The sequence below is a fragment of the Pelodiscus sinensis genome, chromosome 7 (assembly GCF_052426305.1).
Source record: "Pelodiscus sinensis isolate ZL-2025 chromosome 7, ASM5242630v1, whole genome shotgun sequence".
Classification (NCBI taxonomy): domain Eukaryota; kingdom Metazoa; phylum Chordata; order Testudines; family Trionychidae; genus Pelodiscus; species Pelodiscus sinensis.
In genome coordinates, this window is record NC_143058.1 from 36,267,882 (window position 1) to 36,287,013 (window position 19,132).

The following is a 19,132-nucleotide window of genomic DNA, read 5'->3' on the forward strand; positions in this document are numbered from 1 at the left end:
TTTACTTTACCGTATGCCTTCTTACGCCTTCTTCTAGCTCCCTAGCTTGCAAATTTAATCAATTCTGATCTCCTTGTACTTGCTATAATGGATGTAAGTGAATATAGTGGAGCTGCTGCATTAGTGTAAAGGGGTCTGATTTATGTACCACTTTTGAATTTGGCCTTGAGATTATAAATTACTATTCCACGTGTTGTGTGTTTACGTTATTTTCATGCCAGTTTCATCATCTTGTATCTGCAGTTAAGCATCATTGTCTAAATTCAGTGCATATATAAAGCTGACTACACTGAGGTCAATAGAGTCCTCTGTTTACACCAATGGTGAAATTGGCTCTAAGGATTCTGATCCTATATTCCTTGCCTGTTCAAGACACCCAGTAACTTAAATGAGAGTTTTTAGATGCACATGTAATATGGGATCAAATTCTTAATAGATTTCTTTTTATCTGTATAACCAATACAGCTGGACCCAACAATAGTGTTTTAAAATTAAATGATCTAATATTGTATTTCATATTTGACATGCAGTCTTTTCAAGCTAAGTTTACTCTAGTCTTATTATCCACAGCTTTCTCATGATATTGATATAAGGCTCACCCAATTCTTAAACATTGTCACCCAATATTTGTTCTTTCTTTCTCCATTATGTTCCTTGTACCCATGATTAAATGTATAATCTACATATATGCAATTGTGTCATTCATCTTTATATTTCTTTATTTTGCTCTGTCTTTGTTGTGTCTGTCTCTAACAGGCTCATCTCATCTCTGTACCTCCCTCATCTCCTACCCTTTGGGTTCTGTAAGCTCCTTGAAGGTTTGAGAGGTAGTATAAAAATGTATCTTGCTTGGGTTTCAGATCAATTGAAATGTACATCCATGTTTTCGTCTAGCATGCAACTTTTTCCTGTAGGCTATTAATCAATATTTAAGGCCTTTATCAAATACTGTAATAATTTCATAAGAGAATCCTACATTTTTATGGTCATTATTTGGAACAAAGATGGAATATCTGAGACTAGAAATCATTACTTTATAAACACATATTCTTATATCAGTTGAGAAAGTAGCAAACCACAACATTTTGCTTAGACGTGCATGAAAACACAAACATATTTTCATGAGGTTCATGTCTAATGTTATGAAGATTCATAATCTGGCTTCCTCTGCTTCTTCTCATAAGAAGTATTTTCAAAGGGCAACAAAGTCTACCCTCAGCTGTTAGGTACAATGGGAATGGCAGTTAGTTCATGGTGGTTAAGAATATATTTTCCTTACAAATACTGTAGCTAAAAGCTGATTTTTAAACTACATTTGACTTTATAATACTCTGACCAAAATCTGACCCTAATTTACTTAATACATTGTTACTATTTATACCTTTGCTTTCTAGTCTCCTTAGTTGTGAGTCAATTTAGATCTGAAAGTTGGTAACTAGTAAAAAGTCTCAGGTAAAAGGCCCTGAATTGGACACCCAAAACAGTGAAGCACTAATGAATGGAAAGGAATACTGTAGATTGTTGTATTTTTTGTAAATATTTAGGGTTTATGAAGCCCCATATATGATTTGCCTTCATTTCTGTTAGTTATACCTTGTTCTTTTGTGCTTATTGTGGTTACCGTGCTTATTGTGGTAGATTTTGCCTTTCTTTGGATAAAGACAAGGTTTCCCGGATAAAAACAATATAATATTGAATACCAAAATATTGGAAGGCCGTAGTGTATTCTAACTTAAATTTTCTTTCTGAAACTCTGATTTTTTACTTGGTGTGATTAGTAAGTTTTCTCAAAATACTGAATTCTCAAATATCTTTTAATATAAGCATGTTTCAATGCAATATAAAAATGGATCTCACTTTAATTTCTTTTTATATATAATAGGCTTGGTTTTGCATGAAAGAATCTTTATTGTGAATTATTGTTATTTCCAAAATCTGAGCATGTTTATCTACTGTATGTGTTTTTAAAGTCTTTTTTAAGTGTTTTACATGATTTTATGTAAAAAAATGATTAGCTTTAAAGATAAAAGAAAGACTTTAAAAACACATACAGTAGATAAACATGCTCAGATTTTGGAAATAACGAAATCTGAGCATGTTTATCTACTGTATGTGTTTTTAAAATCTTTCTTTTATCTTTAAAGCTAATCATTTTTACATAAAATCATGAAGTATATTTCATTGTTTTGGTGTTGGCATTTTAATTAAATAACACCTACAGCCCATATAAACATGAGTTTATCTGTTGAAATGTTTAAGTTCCTTAGTGTATATGCTGAGTATTTTACTTATAGAGCATGTTACAGTTGATTGACAGATGCATGCTTTAGAAAATCTGCAGTTATCTTTGATGACTTCTCAAATACAAGACTATAATGATTGGAATGTGTGGTACATATCTAGGCATTGATACCATCATTAGGTTTGTAAGAGTTCTATCTGCACTCCAAGAATGAAATTCTGGTTGCCCCTCATCCCTGCACAATAAATACCAAGTACAAAGAAAAGTGTTTGGCATGACAGAGATAGGCAGGTGTTCCTCTAGAGGAGCAATGGAATCATCCTCTTCTACCTGAAGACAGAACATGGATCAGCAGCATGAATGTGACTGTTGCTGTGGTTAGTGGGTCACAGTTGTGGCTTGTTCCCACCATTCCCATTTACCAAATCACAATACTGCCAACCCTATGTGTTCAAATATAACAAGTCAGACCTTCCCCCCAAATTAAATACATGGCATTCTCTTTATTTGCTAGTGGATCTTCGGCTTAGAGGGTCTACTTGATTTGTATTTTCTGAGTTTCCCCTCAGCTCTGAGGGCTAGCAACTTACTATTTTACTTGAATGAAGGCCAAGAGTGTCATGAAATCATTTGTTTCCCTGTTGCTTTAGCATATGTGCAAATAAAAGATAAAGTGTTGTATCAGTATACAAAAAGAATAGAAGCCATTCAGAAACTCCACATACTGAGTGGGGCCTGTGTTTCCTGTTGCGTGCATTTCTGTTCCCATAGGGAGTTCGTAGGCACAATAGTTAAATGTTCAGTCCATTGAAAATTGATATTACATTAGCTGGGGTAGAGGCTGTCTACACTTTGACTCGGAGGTGGGGTTCCCCTCTTGAGAATTCATATTCACTGCATCTCTCATGGAATCTTAGAAATTGAAGTCTAGAAGGGAGCCTGAAAAGTCATCAAATTCAACTCCTTGTCCTGTGGCAGGACCAAATAAACACAGACTTTACCTAATATTTAACCTAAATCTCCCTGGCTGCAGATAAAGCCTTTAATTTATTTTCCTATTTTTGATGGACATGGAGAACAACTGATTACCAACCTCTTTATAGCAGCCCTTAACTTATTTGCAAATGGTTATCAGGTTCCTTCCCTCACTCTTACTTCTCCCCCCCTCCCCCAGTCTTTTTTTTCAATACTAAATATGCCCAGTTTATAGGTCAGGTATTCTAAACCTTTTATCATTTTTGTTGATTCTCAGACTTTTGTACTGGTGACTCCTTTCACATAGCAAGCCTCCAAGCATGGCCTCTTTATAAATTAAATATATTTTAAGTGTGTTTTTAACACCATTACATTTTGGAGGTAAAGCAGGGATTGGGACGGAGGCTGACAGCTCATGACTTCCCATATAATAACTTTATGACATCCTGAGGGGTCCTGACCCCAAGTTTGAAAGCTCCTTCACTGGAAACTCCAGTTTGTACACATTCTTTCTAAAGAGTGGTGCCCAGAATTGAACACAGTATGCTAGCTGAGGCCTAAGCAGTGCCAAGTAAACTGGGATAATTACTTCCCAGGTTTCACGTACAATACTACTATTAATACATCTCAGTTTGATTTTTTTTTTGCACTGAATCATATTGCTGATTCTCATTCAATTTGTGATCCACTATGTCCACAGATTCTTTTCAGCAGTACTATTATCTAGCCAGGTAGACCATATTCTGTAGGTGTATATTGAATTTTTCCTTCCTAAGTGAAATACTTTGCACTTGTTTTAAGGGAATTTCCTCTTGTTGAATTCAGACTAATTTTCCAGTTTGTCAAGATAATTTACATTCTAGTTCTGTCTTCCTAAGTGCTTGCAGCTCTTCCCATATAGATGTTGTCTGCAGATTTTATAAGCATACTCTACACATTGTTAGCCAAGTCATTAATGAAAATATTGAATAGCATTGGACCCAGAACTGATTCCTGTGGGATTCCAGTAGATCCCAGTTTGATAGGGAACCATTGAATAACTAATCTCTAAATATAGTCTTTCAACTGATTGTACACACATTTTAGTAATTTCATCTAAGTAAGGTTATGCCTTATCACCCCATTGCCTTCCAGGTGCTTACAGATCATTTACTAATTTGTGCTAGTATCTTTCCAGATATCAAAGTTACGTACACTGGTCTGTAATTCCTGTAATTTTTTTCTACCTTTTTAAATTTAGATATTTAAATTTTTGCCCTTCTCCATGGAGAAAGAGAGGTAGACCTCGAATGTAGCTGTGGCAGCACAAGTGGTGGGATGGACTAGCCATCCCAAATATATGCCTAGGGTCTTGGATGGGTACATGCTTGGGGCAGGCAGTCACTCCATCAGTTTGTACTGCTGCAGCAACACTCTCTTGCTCCTTGAGAACTGGAGCAGATATTTCTCTTAGAACTGGGAATCACCTCCCTCAACTCAATGAGTAGGCATACACTTGTGTGAAAAATATACATCTGCACTATAGCAGTTATAACAGTCTGCACAGTGGGTCCATGTTCTTTGTGTTGGAGGGATGATTTTGTTTCTCCTGCCAAACATCTCTCCTCCCATTTACTTCATCTTTGTACAAGGTCCAGAATTTAGTTAAAGAATTGCATTTCAGTTTTCATTTTATGGATTAGCAATACAAATGTAAATACTAAATTATGAAGAAGGTTAAGATCTCTCTTTGTCTCTGTGTCTCCCTCTCTCACACACATACATAACGTGGATGCTAGTATCTGTAATAATACACATTTCCTGTTTGCCTAGAAAAATAATGAAGTAGTCCATGACACATAATTATCACAGCATTATTTCCCTGAATTTGAAGGGATTATTGTTTTTAAGTTACAGATCTAAATTGTACATTCTCTTGTACCCTTAGGATCCCAACCAAATCATTAGGATTGTGTGATATAACTGAATGCAGAATCTGGCCTAGACATTTTGCAGTATCCCTCTTTCCTATGTTACATATGCTTCCAAGTTATGAAATTCTTCCCTGAGTAATGTAAATCACTGGAGATTTTTGTATTATACTGTATTTATTCTTCATGCAGTCTATTAGGGTGAAATTCATTCATGTCCACACAAAGCCCAACTGTATTTAGGATACCTTTAGCACTTAGTAAGAGCTTAAAATGTGACTTAAGAAGCGCAGAGGCTTTTTGCTGGGCCTTTCCTCAAGTGTGCATTTGACTTTAATATAATATTTTTAAAAAAGGCAGCACAGGATCACCAGAGAGTTTTATAGTACATTACTGAAATCACCAGAATGGTACAGAAGTTGTATTCATATAAACAATGGTTTTCTAATCAAAAGAAGTTGAACACTATTGTCTGGGAGGGCTATGCTCCAAAATAAATGTAGTATAATACTGTGGCTAGTAAACCTGATGTCAAAATCCATTAATACATAGTAAAATGCAGTAATATATAGTATGAAGTTTTTTTTATTTAATTTTGAGACTGGCAAATTGAATGGCTGCTAATTAACAGCTTGCCCATTCGTAACCAAATATTTGCAACTAGTCGTGGGAGAATCGTTTAGAAAAATTGTAGATGTTCCCATGAAATATTTGTAGAGATTAGAATTCTCTTAAAATGCTTGTATTATGGGAAATTTTTCAAATTACAATAATCCAGTGATTTTTATCATATGAAAGTAGAATAAAATATCTCAGAATTGTAACCTGCTTGTTTAGATTCATCTGCTTGAGTTCTCTGTCTGTCTGTCTGGAATAGAGTTCATCACATATCAGAATTCTCATCCCATCACAAATTGCAATATTTTCAAATGTGTTTTAGAAATATATCCATTTTCCTATGGAAAACTTCATTTTGTGGAAATCCCATTTTCTGTCCAATAACTGTTTCAAGAGATAGTGCCTGCCAGTTCTCATTGGAATTCTCATTGATTGTGGCAGAAAGCTGGACGATTTTTCTTGGTCTAGGGTTATGATACTTGTATAGCTTTCCTGCAGAACTTGATCCTGCAAGTTGCTTAGCATTTTTTGAATGGCACCTGAGAGTATTTAGGGTCAGAATTAGTCACCTAATGATGATATGGGGATTTTCAAGAGTGCCTAAGATTAGCTGCTTATCTCTGGAGTATCTAAGTAACTGCATCTTTAGGCTAGGGATGCTTATCGGATAGTCAACAAGTCACTCCTGCCCCCATGCTGCCTCTGTCAGAAAGAGGCATCGGAGGGGGGGGGAAAGGAGAAGAAAGGGTACTTCAAAGCAGCAGTGCAACGTGGCCAGACCCCAGGCTCCACACAGTGCTGCCGCTTTGAAACATCGCTTGCAGCTCAGGGCCAGCTGGAGTGACCCTATGCTGCACATGGCATTTCAAATCAGCAGTGCCGCGTGGAGCCTAGGATCAGCTGGGGACTCCACCGCTGACCCCTGGCTCCATGCGGTGCTGCCACTTTGAAATGCTGTGGGGAGCCTGATGCCAGGTTCCCTGGGGCATTTCAAAGCGGCAGTGCTGTATAGAGCCCAGGGTTAGGCAGGAGTCCCCAGCTGACTGGGGGCTCCATGCGACACTGCTGCTTTGAAATGCTGCGGGGAGCACAGGGGTACGGGGGGGACTGCCCCGCTGGCTGTGCTCCCCGCAGTGCTTCACCTTTGAAGTGTAGCAACAGACCTAGGCCTGTTGCTACACTTCAAAGGTGGAGGTGCCCATTGACTAATTGAATAGTCAATGCAAATTGCATCAACTATTTGATTACTCAATATTCAGAATTTAACGTCCCTCCTTTAGGCACCTAAATACGTTTAAAAATCTGGGTGTTAATACCTTGTAAGTTTTGGCCCTTTATTTCTCAAAATGTTCCTGATTTTTACTTTAGTATCTCTCTCAGTATCATGCTAGGGTTTCAGATGTCAGGCCTCCTTTTACATCCCCCCTTAGATGCCCAGAGTGTTCTTTCTGTGGCTAGATTCCCCAACTTTCTCCTTTTCTGACATGCCACTTCCCACCCAATCAGTCTAACATTTTTCATCCACGGTACTTACTTGTGCCCCCCTCTCTCCAAATTCTTTAAATTTTATAGATTGATTTGAGATAGGATTTACTATTACTCTCACAATCAACCCAAAGGAACGGCTTGTGTTTGAACACTTCTTTTCCTTCCCATTCCCTCTCTTCTCTTCCAGAGAGACCTGAGTGTCCACAATATATTTATAATACATTTTAAATATAAAGATGGATGTTTTTATCCCTCACATGCCCTCCTTCTGTTGCTTTCTCCTCTTTTTGCACCTTCAATGGCAAAACCTGACTATTTAATGCAATGCTATTATTTATGCTTAGTGAGGTTTCCCCTACAAGAAAATGAGTTTCCTGTAGCCTTATACCTTGTTTTTTTGTTTGTTTTGGAGATCTGCAGAACAACTTCTAAGTAATTATGTTTGTGCCTCTTCTTAAATGGCTAGAATACTCAACTCAATTAAGATGAATAGATAATTGATTATGACTAGAAAACCAAAAGGTGATATTCAAAAGAAGATGGAAAATGCTGTAAGTCACACCAGGCTGAGAACCACACACAAGTACTCATTATGATAGTCTATATAAGACCATAAAAGCCATTTTTCCTCAAGACCACTCTATTATAAGCACATCAGTCTAAGAGCTTAATCTTACAAACATGTACTCCCATGTATTATTACTTCATTCATGAGTAATCTCATTAACATCAATAGCACCTCAATGAGAAGTCATGTATGTGTTTGTTTGCATGATTATGAGTTATGTTTGAACGCTTTCTTCTGTCTTAAGAAGTTCTAATTTTTATAAATATTTTGTGTTTTTTCTTCCGTGGATTTTATTGGAGATTTCATCACTAAAAAACTTTGGTTTTCCATTTCACTATCTTATGTGACAATTTATATATATATATTTTGGACATCCTAAATTTCAGTAAATTTATTTTTCATAATGAGACACTTTATTCTAGTTTTGGTTGTCATGCTAGTCAATGTCAATTAGCACACATGAGCAAACATATGCACATGGAGAGTCCTTTTGATTTACAAATCACATGGGTAAGTGTCTAGGACCGAAACCTAAAATTGGCAGCTCCTCATATTGCTTAAGAAATTACCTTAATAGATGTGGGACTGTTTTTTAAATTAGTATTTTAATAGAGTAACAATTCCCAACTGATGTTGCTGTGTGAATGATCCAAAAATCTGTTTAAATTTTTCTAAAATGGATTCTCCTATCTCTAGCTGCAGCTAATGAATATTTTGTCTGTTGAGAATTTGTCTATTTTAAATAAGTCTTTAATTTTACTTCCAATCCTACATTCACATAAATATGCTATATGAAACATATGTGATACTCTAATTTAATTTTAACACTTGTGTCATAGAATGCTTCTTTAGTAATGTAAATAATTGTTAGTATTCTGTAATAACAGTATATTTTTTTAGCAGGTCAGATTGTTTCTCCACAGTCTGCTCCCGCCTGCATTGAAAATAAAAATGATGTGAGCAGAGAAAACAGCACTGTTGACTTTAGCAAGGTAAGCATTTATTGACTGAAAAGTACCTTCTGACTGGCAGGTAGACATTTTACATAAAAAGAGTGGTTTGTGTTAATCAGAGAATGCTCTAAAGGTGTTTTGTGTCAATATTATAAATTGCCACATGTCAGTGCCACAAAATACATATGTTGCACCTACAAGAAAGAAGGTTTTTAAACATTTCCAATAAAACATTTTTAAAGCATTGCTAGCAGGAAATCACATTCCAGGAGATTAGACACACTTTTCATTTCACAATACTGCAAAGAGACAACAAACTGTAGTGAGAGATCTCAGAAATGAGTAAAGGGCTGACTAACCAGGAAAGTAATTCAGATTGGTTATCATTCAGTCTTAGCATGTGTTCTCTTGTGGGCATAACACATAAATGTAAAACACACTTTTTCTACCTATTTTTGTGGTTTCTGCCTGTCTTTTGTAAAACATCTACAACTTCCTAGCATTTGTCATGCCAAGATATTTCAGTGCCAAGCTGTACATCTCTTTACCAAGCTGTACAATAGTTTGGTAGTGTGGTTTTTAATGGCAAACTCATAGAAAGCAGGGAAATATAAGCAAGTTTTCAATTTTAGTATAACTAATGTGCCTCATCTTTGGAGAAGATGGTGCATGCCTAAAACAGACTTGCACATTAGTTACAGTCATGTGATAGGCATGACAGCAACAGGTGACTTCAATTGTTGTTTGGGTGAGTAAGAGTTGAGCAAATCAGAAAAGGTGAATAAAACTGAAATGCTAAAGTGATTTACAGAGTTAATGAAGAATGGCACTTTGAATCTGTTGTGGAATCTGACTGCCAGCCAGAATAATTGAGTCAATACTAGAGTTATGCGCTCACTCCATCTGGTGCCAGACAGAATCCTAGCAGCAGCAGTTTGTACCAGCTGAAGTCTGTCAGTTTTGCATGCAAGGGCGAGGAGACCATTAAAAAGGGCAATACTGTTGTCTATGTGGGATGAAACAAAGACATGAAAAGGACCTTTTGCATCAGAGAGAGAGAGAGAGAGAGAGAGACTTCATTCTGGATGTCTTGCTGCACTGGTTGCATGCAGATTTAATTACAGCAGAGACATGTAATTCAAACTGGAGACCAGTTCTAATCCTTTAAATACATGTATCAGTAAACAAAAGTATGTCTAAGTTGTAACATTTTTGCAATTAATACAATTCATACATTTTTACAATTAATACAATTAATTACAATTAATACTTTTAAAACAACATTGAATAAAAATGTTACTACTTAGAAAGACATACTTTTGTTTAAAAAAAAGACAGAACTATGTAGCACTTTAAAGACTAACAAGATGGTTTATTAGGTGATGAGCTTTTGTGGGCCAGACCCACTTCCTCAGATCAATTTGTGGAAGAAAATTGGCATGACCATATATACCAAAGTGATACAATAAAAAAAAGTGAACACATATAAAATTGAAAAATCGAATTTTAGAACAGAGTGGGGATGAGGGGGGAAGGTTAGTGTCTGTGAGGTAATGACATTAGGGGTGATAATTGGGAAGCTATCTTTGTAATGGGTGAGATAATTAGCATCTTTGTTGAGACCCACACATAAAGTATCAAATTTAAGCATAAATGACAATTCTGAAGCTTCTCTTTGAAGTCTGGAGTTAAAATCTCTCTGAATCAATATTCATGTTTTAAGGTCATTGAGAGAATGGTCAGTCTGGCTAAAATGGCACGCAACATCTTTCTCTCTGTGAGAGAGCCTGATGTCTGTTTTATGTGCATTGATTCTTTGGCGAAGTGTCTGAGAAGTTTGTCCAATGTACATAGCAGACGGACACTTTAGGCACATGATGGCATAAATTATATTTCTGGATGAACAGGAATACGTATTCTTGATCTTGTAATAGGCATGGTTAGGTCATGGCTGCATCTCTATCACTATTATACTTTTGTTTACTGATACATGTATTTCAAGGATTAATTAGTACAAACTAATATTCATATTTTAGGGAAATATTCTGTCTATTAAATCTATTGTGAAGAGTAGCATTAAAATCTTCTTCTTCTTAAACCCTTGTACTCCGCGTGGAGCATAGGTCATCTACAAGTCTCCTCTACTTCACTCTGACTTGAGACAAAACTTCTAGCTGACTCCAGGAGTACCCCAGTTGTCCTTCAATCTCAGTAGATCTTCTTCACATTGTCCGAGGTCTTCCTCTTTTGCATTTTCCTTTCAGGTTCCATTTGAGCGCTTGCCGGACTTTGCTGGAACATTAAAATAGTTTTGTCTAATTTAAATTTAAAAAATAGAGTTGAGACCAAAAGCAACCTGGAGAACACTACACCACTTCATGTAATGTTTTTCTCACAAGTGTCCATCATCTCTTTGAAAGCTGAATGCCAGAACCCACTGAACTCATAGTTACGGGTCTTTGACTCCACAGCTTTCAACATCAGGCTTGGTTTTCTAGATGTTTTTCATGCTGAAGGAAAATAGAGAAAGCAGATTTTGAACCTTCATTCATCAACTTTACATGGATGTGATATCATTGACTTCACTAGAACTCTTCTGGATTCTCACTGGTGTGAGCACTGGTGCTGGAACAGGAGTAGTGGCATGCTGAAATAGTAATAGCAAACACCAAATACACAGTTTCCATGATTTCTACTATCATCACCCCCCTACAAAAAATTTTCAAGGACCCCTTGGTCTGAGAGGAGGACAAGGTCCCACCTTTCTAGCTAACCTTAAGAGCCTTCAGTAAGTTAAACACCAGTAGTTGTTTCATGAAGTAAGAAAAGAAAGAGACAGCTTTTGTTTACATGGATAAAATTGCCTCATGGAATTGTAACTAGAAGACTTTTTTCTAGCTGCCTTTTATATAGTTTAAATACACAGGCTTATGATGATAAACTAGGGATACAATCTCCCATGATAAGTGCCAGTATAGAAACTTAGGATGGCAGCAATTGGATTTATGTGCTTGGATTGAGAGTAAAGTAGTGTTATGCAGAACACACACACACTTATTCTAGACTGCCCCCTCTTGTGCAAAAGAATATACAAATGAGGTGAAGTGGTGACTATCGCTATGCTTCATTTGCATACTTAATGAGCTGCCATTTTTGCACCAGGGGCTTTTGCCTTTTGTCTACATGGCTCCTTTTTGTGCAAAACCCTCCTCTTGCACGAGAGCCATTCTGCCTGAAAAAAAGCAGCAGAACGGCTCTTGCGCAAGAGGGGGGTTTTGCGCAAAAAGGGGCAGTGAAAATCGCTCCTTTTTGTGCAAAAGCCCCTTGTGCAAAATGGCGGCTCATTAAGTATGCAAATGAGGTGTGGGGATATTCACCTCTTAACCTCATTTGCATAGTCTCTTGCACAAGATAGCACTGTATTAGACGTAGCCAAAAGGCTTGTCTGTATGGTGTGGCAAAGTGACTAGAGCTGTGTGATTTCTAAAGTGCACTAGCATGCTGCATACAAACTGCACTCTAAAAGGTTTTTGCTTCACACGAATATAGTGTCATTTCAAAGAAGACTATGTTAACAATACTTTTTTTAGAGTACAACAGCAAAATTTACATAGGACAGACCTTTGTAGAGTGCTCTGCAAATCATACCTGTCTAGTATACTTTGTCAGTGCCAAGTAGAAAGGGCCTCAGTTTCTTCCTGAGTATTGTAATTTCTTACTCTAGTGTTGTTCCACGTGTTAATTTCATTTTGTCTTCTACAAAAGTGCCATTGACACCTCATTTACAGTCTAATCCATCTCCCCAAGGGCTGCTTCTAACATTCCAAACTTGCATCCTCAATCTGGATACTAGAAACAGTCCAAAAACTGTATCGGTGGTATTATCAGAATATTTCTTCCTAGTGATGGATAAAGATTAGCAGACATATTTAACAATGCAATCTGCCCATTGAATGCTGCTCAAGCATGCCAGATTTCTATGAATGAATTAGAGAAGGTTTTAAGGGTCTGTCATGGCCCCCATCTTTGCCCCTGGTAATGGACTATGTAGGGAATGAATGAAACTCACTTAACTTTCATTCTTCTCTGCTTCTGATTTACACTACAGGCTGAACTATTCCCCAGCAACCTCTAAATATGGGAAAGTTTAAAGAGACTTCAATTTTGCTCCCCTTGCTTACAAAATACCTGTGCTCAGTACAGGAACAGAGTAGCTTTTAATCAAAGTCAAATTCAATGCTGATACCATAAGATATTTCAAAATACATGTGATGCAATTGATTGAGAGATGTGATTGACTTATCATGTAGAGTCCTATAGAGTTCCACCTTGCCTCCCCTGCTGTCCAGTGCATATGGAACTGTTAAGAGAAGCTAGTGAGGAGGAATGGGCTGTGGTACTTTCATATGCTGATGAATCCCATTTCTTACCCAATCCAGCCACCCCATCAAATAACTTTGCCAGTGTCTCATTGAAATTGGGGCATGGATGAAGACTAGCTGGCTGAAGCCCTTTCCTGAATAGAATGAGGTCAGACTGGTAGGTTGGAGAAAGCAACCAGAAGTTATGGTGGAGATCTTCTCTGCCTCTTAATGGTGGATGTGTGCTGGCTGTGAGACTTCATGGTCTAGAGCTATTCTTGGAACCCCTGTTCTTAAACAATGATAAAGCAGCAGTTTCTAGGAATCCCTTTTTTCATTTTCATTTGTCCATATGAAGCTTGCCATTATTGACTATGATTTTATCTCCTCAGAGGCGTGCTATGAGATCCAGTCACAAACTGAAGTTAGTGTAGAAAGCAGCAGTCCATATGCTCTGTGGAGTCTCTCACCCTGAGCACATGTCACTAATGCTCCCTGACCTGTGCCAGCTGCCTAGTTATCTCTTGGTTTAGTTTAAGGTGTCAGTTTTAGACCTTAAATCCCTTGATTAACTTGGTTTCTGCCTACTTGAGAAAGGGCCTCTCTTTTCATATGGTATTACAAAAACTGCAGTCAGTAGAGGAGCTCCATCTGGAATCTCCTCGGTATAAACTAGAGGAAACAGCTGTTTACTATGAGGGGCCCTCAGTTTTAGAACCAGATCTTTTGATCTGAAATAGCGTAAATATGGCACACTACAAGGCTCATCTACCTACCCAGATTTGGAGGTACAATAAAGGATCAGTGTTTGAGAGTTTGATTTCATCTCTGGTTAGTTATTTTCTGGTTTAGGGGTGACAAAAAGCTGCTGTTTCTATTTTTTATATGATTGTAATTTTAATTAATGGAAGAAGCCCTGAGAGACCATAATAGGCAATATATTTTGGAAAATAATTAAAAAGAGCTAAAGATTCTTTCTCAAGCGTCTGTGGAGACTCTACTCCACTAGTAGCTTATTCCTCTGAAAAAGTACCCAGACCTTTCAGTCTAGTAGTCATTAGTCTTTCATGTTGGTTTGTCAGGTGTCTAACACACTGAAATATCATATTGTCATAAAGAAGACTTACCCTAATCTAGCATAACATTAGAAACGTGGCTTTCTGGGTTTGGGGAAATAATAACATTTTTAAAAATAACACACGCAACTCCGCTATGTCTAAATTCTGATTAAGTGCCAGAGCCATTTGCAAAGAAATCAGTTTTCTAAATATTACTGAAGACTATTTACACTAATACTGACAGATGGCTGTAAGATAGACATTAAAATGGTCCACTTTAACAGTTTATATTGGATTTGGTCACTGTTGTTGTATTTAGATTAATAAAGGGAAAGCAAATGACAAAATCACACAGTCTGAAATTCTTAGGCAAAACTAGTGCATTATGAAGTCAGTTGTACATGTTATATATTGTATTGTTGTTACACAATGACATCACCATGAAAGAATAGTAATAGAGATATAACCGTGTTAGTCTAGTCTAGCTTAAACAAAAAACAGGACTATGTAGCACTTTAAAGACTAACAAGATGGTTTATTAGCTGATGAGCTTTCATGGGCCAGACCCACTTCTTCAGATCAAATTGTGGAAGAAAATAGGCATGAGCATATATACCAAAGGGATACAAAAAAAAAAAAGTGAACACATATAAAAAGGACAAATCAGATTTCAGAACAGAGGAGGGATGAGGGGAGGGAAGGTAAATGTCTGTGAGCTAATGATATTAGAGGTGATAATTGGGGAAGCTATCTTTGCAGGTAATCAAGTCGTTGAGACAATGCCCTTTCTGGTTGAAGTGTCAAGAAACTGTTTTTTCTTTATGATACTGTCAGATATCCGTTTTGTGTGCATTGATTCTATAGCGAAGCATCTGAGACGTTTGTCCAATGTACATAGCAGACGGACACTGTTGGCACATGATAACATAAATTATATTTCTGGATTAGCAGGAATATGTGTTCTTGATCTTATAACTGAATTGGTTAGGTCCAATAATGGTGTCAGCAGAGTAAATATATGGACAAAGCTGGCAACGGGGTTTGTTGCAAGGAAAAGTTCCAGGGTTGGTATTAGTGTGGTATGTCCTGTGGTTGTTGGTCAGAATCATCCTGAGGTTAGGTGGTTGTCTATAGGAGACTATGGGTCTGTCTCCCAGAGCCTCTCGGAGTGTAGTATCCTGTTCTAGTATAGGTTGTAGTTTATTGATAATGTGTTGGACAGATTTAAGGTGGGGGCTATAGGTGATGACAAGTGGTGTTCTATTGTTGGTTTTCTTGGGTCTGTCTTGAAGTAGATGGGTTCTGGGTATTCGTCTCGCTCTTTCAATTTGTTTTTTTATTTCTCCAGGTGGGTAATTGACATTTATAAATGCTTGGTAGAGATCCTGAAGTTTCTGGTCTCTGTCAGTGGGATTAGAGCAGATGCGGTTGTATCGAAGGGCTTGGCTATAGATGATGGATCGTATGGTGTGTTCTGGATGGGAGCTGGAGGCATGAAGGTAACTGTATGAGTCAGTGGGTTTTCTGTAGAGAGTGGTGTCTAATTTACCATTGGTGATTTGTACTGTGGTATCTAGGAAATGGATCTCTCGTGTAGAATGGTCCAGGCTGAGATTGATGGTGGGATGTAGGTTGTTGAAATCTCTGTGGAATGTCTCCAGTGTTTCTTGGCCGTGGGTAAATAGAGGATGGGTAAAAGGGGACAGGATCTGAGGAAACGTTGTTCTAAGTCAGCCATAAAGTTGCTAGCGTACTGTGGGGCCATGCGGATACCCATGGCTGTGCCACTGATCTGGAGGTATAAGTTGTCCTCAAAGTGGAAATATTTGTAGGTGAGAACAAAGTTGCATAGGTCTGCTGCCAGATTGGCAGTGGTGTCCTCTGGGATAGTGTTTCTAATTGCTTGTAATCCGTCTTCATGTGGGATGTTGATGTATAGAGCTTCTACATCCATGGTAGCAAGGATGGTGTTATCAGGGAGGTTATCGAGGTTTTGTAGTTTTCTCAGGAAGTCAGTAGTATCTTGGAGATAGCTGGGAGTGTTGGTTGCGTAGGGTTTGAGAAGAGAGTCTAAATAGCTGGATAATTCACTAGTGAGCGTGCTGATACCTGAGATGATGGGACGTCTGGGGTGTCCTGGTTTATGGATTTTTGGGAAGCAGATAGAACAATTCTGGTCGGGGTTCAGAAGGTGTTTCTGTGTGGATTTGATCCCGAGTAGATGTAGGGAGGTCTTTAAGGAGACAGTGTAGTTTCTTTTGGTATTCTGAGGTGGGATCAGAGGAGATAAGTTTGTAAAATGTGGTGTTGGAGAGTTGTCTGGTTGCCTCCTGGTTATAGTCGGACTTATTCATAATGACCACAGCACCCCCTTTGTCAGCTGGTTTGATTATATTGTCCGGGTTGTTTTTGAGACTCTGGATAGCATAGTGTTCAGCGCGGCTAAGATTGTATGTCGCTTGTTGTCGTTTATGAATAATGTCAGTCTGTGCGTTGTTGCGGAAGCTTTGTATATAGAAATCCAGATTGTAATTCCGACTGTCATGGGGAGTCCATATAGAATTATTTTTCCTTTGTCTCAGCGACTTGATTACCTGCATACTGCTTCAAAGGCATTTTAACACCAAACTTGAAAGAGAAACCTCTGAACTGTCATTCATGCTTAAATTTGACACTACGCCGGGGTCTTAACAAAGACGCTAATTACCTTACCCATTACAAAGATAGCTTCCACAATTATCACCTCTAATATCATTAGCTCACAGACATTTACCTCCCCCCCCTCACCCTGCCTCTGTTCTGAAATTTGATTTGTCCTTTTTATATGTGTTCACTTTTTTTTTATTGTATCCCTTTGGTATATATGGTTGTGACAATTTTCTTCCACAATTTGATCTGAGGAAGTGGGTCTGGCCCACGAATGCTCATCACCTAATAAACCATCTTGTTAGTCTTTAAAGTGCTACATAGTCCTGTTTTTTGTATCACCATGAAAGTAATATATAAATATGAGTCTGAATTACAGGCAAATGACTAAAGACTCTATAAAATAATGGTATAATCAAGATAGATTTCAACTCAGATTGTTAAAAATGATAGTTTCATATATACCCAGCACTTTTCAAAACTACAATAAAATACAATGTTGAAAGTATTTACGACAGGACTGACATTTGTCAAAGACTTGCTCCATATGAACCCTTAAGGAATCTTTATATAAGGGATAATCAACTGGTGATATCATACAGTAATGGCATGGCTCTTCCATCTCTTCAGCACCGAATGTCACTTCTCTGTAGTGTCAAAATGATTACCCCACTTTACTCTTTAACTAGTTATCTTCAGAGCTTATTTTCACCAATATGCTTTGTGACTTTTGGCAGATAGAAAAACAGTCATGAAAAGAAGGTATCAATTTCCCATCTTATTGGGACTCTAACATAACAACCTCATCCACTGAATCCAAGTTTCCTACATACACTATCTCCTGATAAAACTGGGTCTTTGCCCCCTCCTAACTACTGTTAATTGGCATAATAAAGAAGATAAAAGAAAACAAAAGATGGTATATTTCCTATTAAGATTTGCTTTGGTCTGTAGACAAAATACTTAGGATACATTAAATGTTATTTGTGCAGCAAGATTATCTATATCTCCTTTGCACAGCTGGGCAAATGCTAAACACTGATAATTACCAAGAGGCATTCAAGAGACAAGAACAGTTCAAGTAGGCAGGTTAAAAAAGCTCAGGCTCCTAGTCATATGTTAAGTGGTGACTGAGTGAAGCTATTTCTGTCATTAAAATATAAATTGTTTCGTAACATTAGTTTTTCAGATAACATACCAAGTTCTTTCCTTCAAACTTTCGACTGTTATTCTTTTAAATATTAGGTTGACCTACACTTTATGAAAAAGATACCTCCTGGAGCTGAAGCTTCAAACATTTTAGTTGGTGAACTAGAGTTTTTGGATCGTGCCGTAGTAGCTTTTGTTAGATTGTGCCCTGCAGTATTGCTTTCAGGACTAGCTGAAGTTCCAATTCCAACAAGGTAAGTGCAGATTGTGCTAAAATATAGATGGCGGTTTATTCACATTTTTCTAAATTGAATCGCTTGAAAATGTGGGTGGGAGTAATCGTTCAGCCACCTTTCCTTTCTTCCTTTAAATAATGCATACTTAGGTTTATTATTGGACATGAGGCCTATGTTCCCTTTGCAGAAGTAGAAGCACAAGTGCACTGTTTCTGAAACCATCACGTGTAGATTAACATATTTGAATTCAAATATTTGAGATGAATTGCAAATAAGCTGAAGGCTTAAAGAGCAAAGAGGTTGAGCAGGTTAACGGTGAGGATAGTAATTGCTTGCAGAATCCTGCATAACTTTTTTTGGAAGGAGAATGACAAAGGCATAAAAATAGAGCCCATTCCAATTTTTTATTAACATAGCATTGTTCAAAAGCAATGGGCATCTGGAGTGAACAGCTGAAATAGAGAGAACTAAAAGGGGTGATTGAGTTAGAGTACCCACATATTTCACCACTGCTCCTCCTGTGGTTTGTTTTTCTTGATTAGACCCCTTTCCTTTGCTTCCTTGGATTTGACTTGTATTCTGTCTTTCAGGAGAACCTAGGAGGGGAGGAGGAAGGAGAGAGAGAGAGAAATGAATTCTAGCTTTTTATTTTATTGTCTAAATAATTTTAAAGTTAAGTAAAATGGGAGAGAAATTTCCTAGGAAAATAACTTTGAGGATGCTTCCACAGCATAAATAATGATATGATGGTACAGAATGTAGTCATCTTTGAAAAATTAGAAGATATTGGGTATTAATACAAATGTCTGTGAACATATTAAATATTAGTATGTAGTTACTTTTTAATACAAAGGCCTAACTGTGGCTGAGCTAATATGGTGGTGCAGGGTTATTGTGGGTAGCATAATGGCCAGGGAAAAAGGATTTT

General features: G+C 37.4%; 1 protein-coding gene across 4 annotated transcripts in view; it reads left to right on the forward strand.

Annotated features, from left to right (window-relative positions):
• The window catches only part of SLC4A10 (solute carrier family 4 member 10), a 302,923-nt gene that overhangs the window by 197,400 nt on the left and 86,391 nt on the right, over positions 1–19,132 (forward strand). For 3 of the 4 annotated variants that reach the window (XM_075933502.2, XM_014569435.4, XM_006114839.5), the window contains exons 7-8: positions 8,702–8,793; positions 18,065–18,222. In XM_075933502.2, the coding sequence (XP_075789617.1) occupies positions 8,702–8,793; positions 18,065–18,222 (250 nt within the window). The remainder of the gene's footprint in view (positions 1–8,701; positions 8,794–18,064; positions 18,223–19,132) is intronic. The other variant, XM_075933501.2, reaches the window with a different exon arrangement.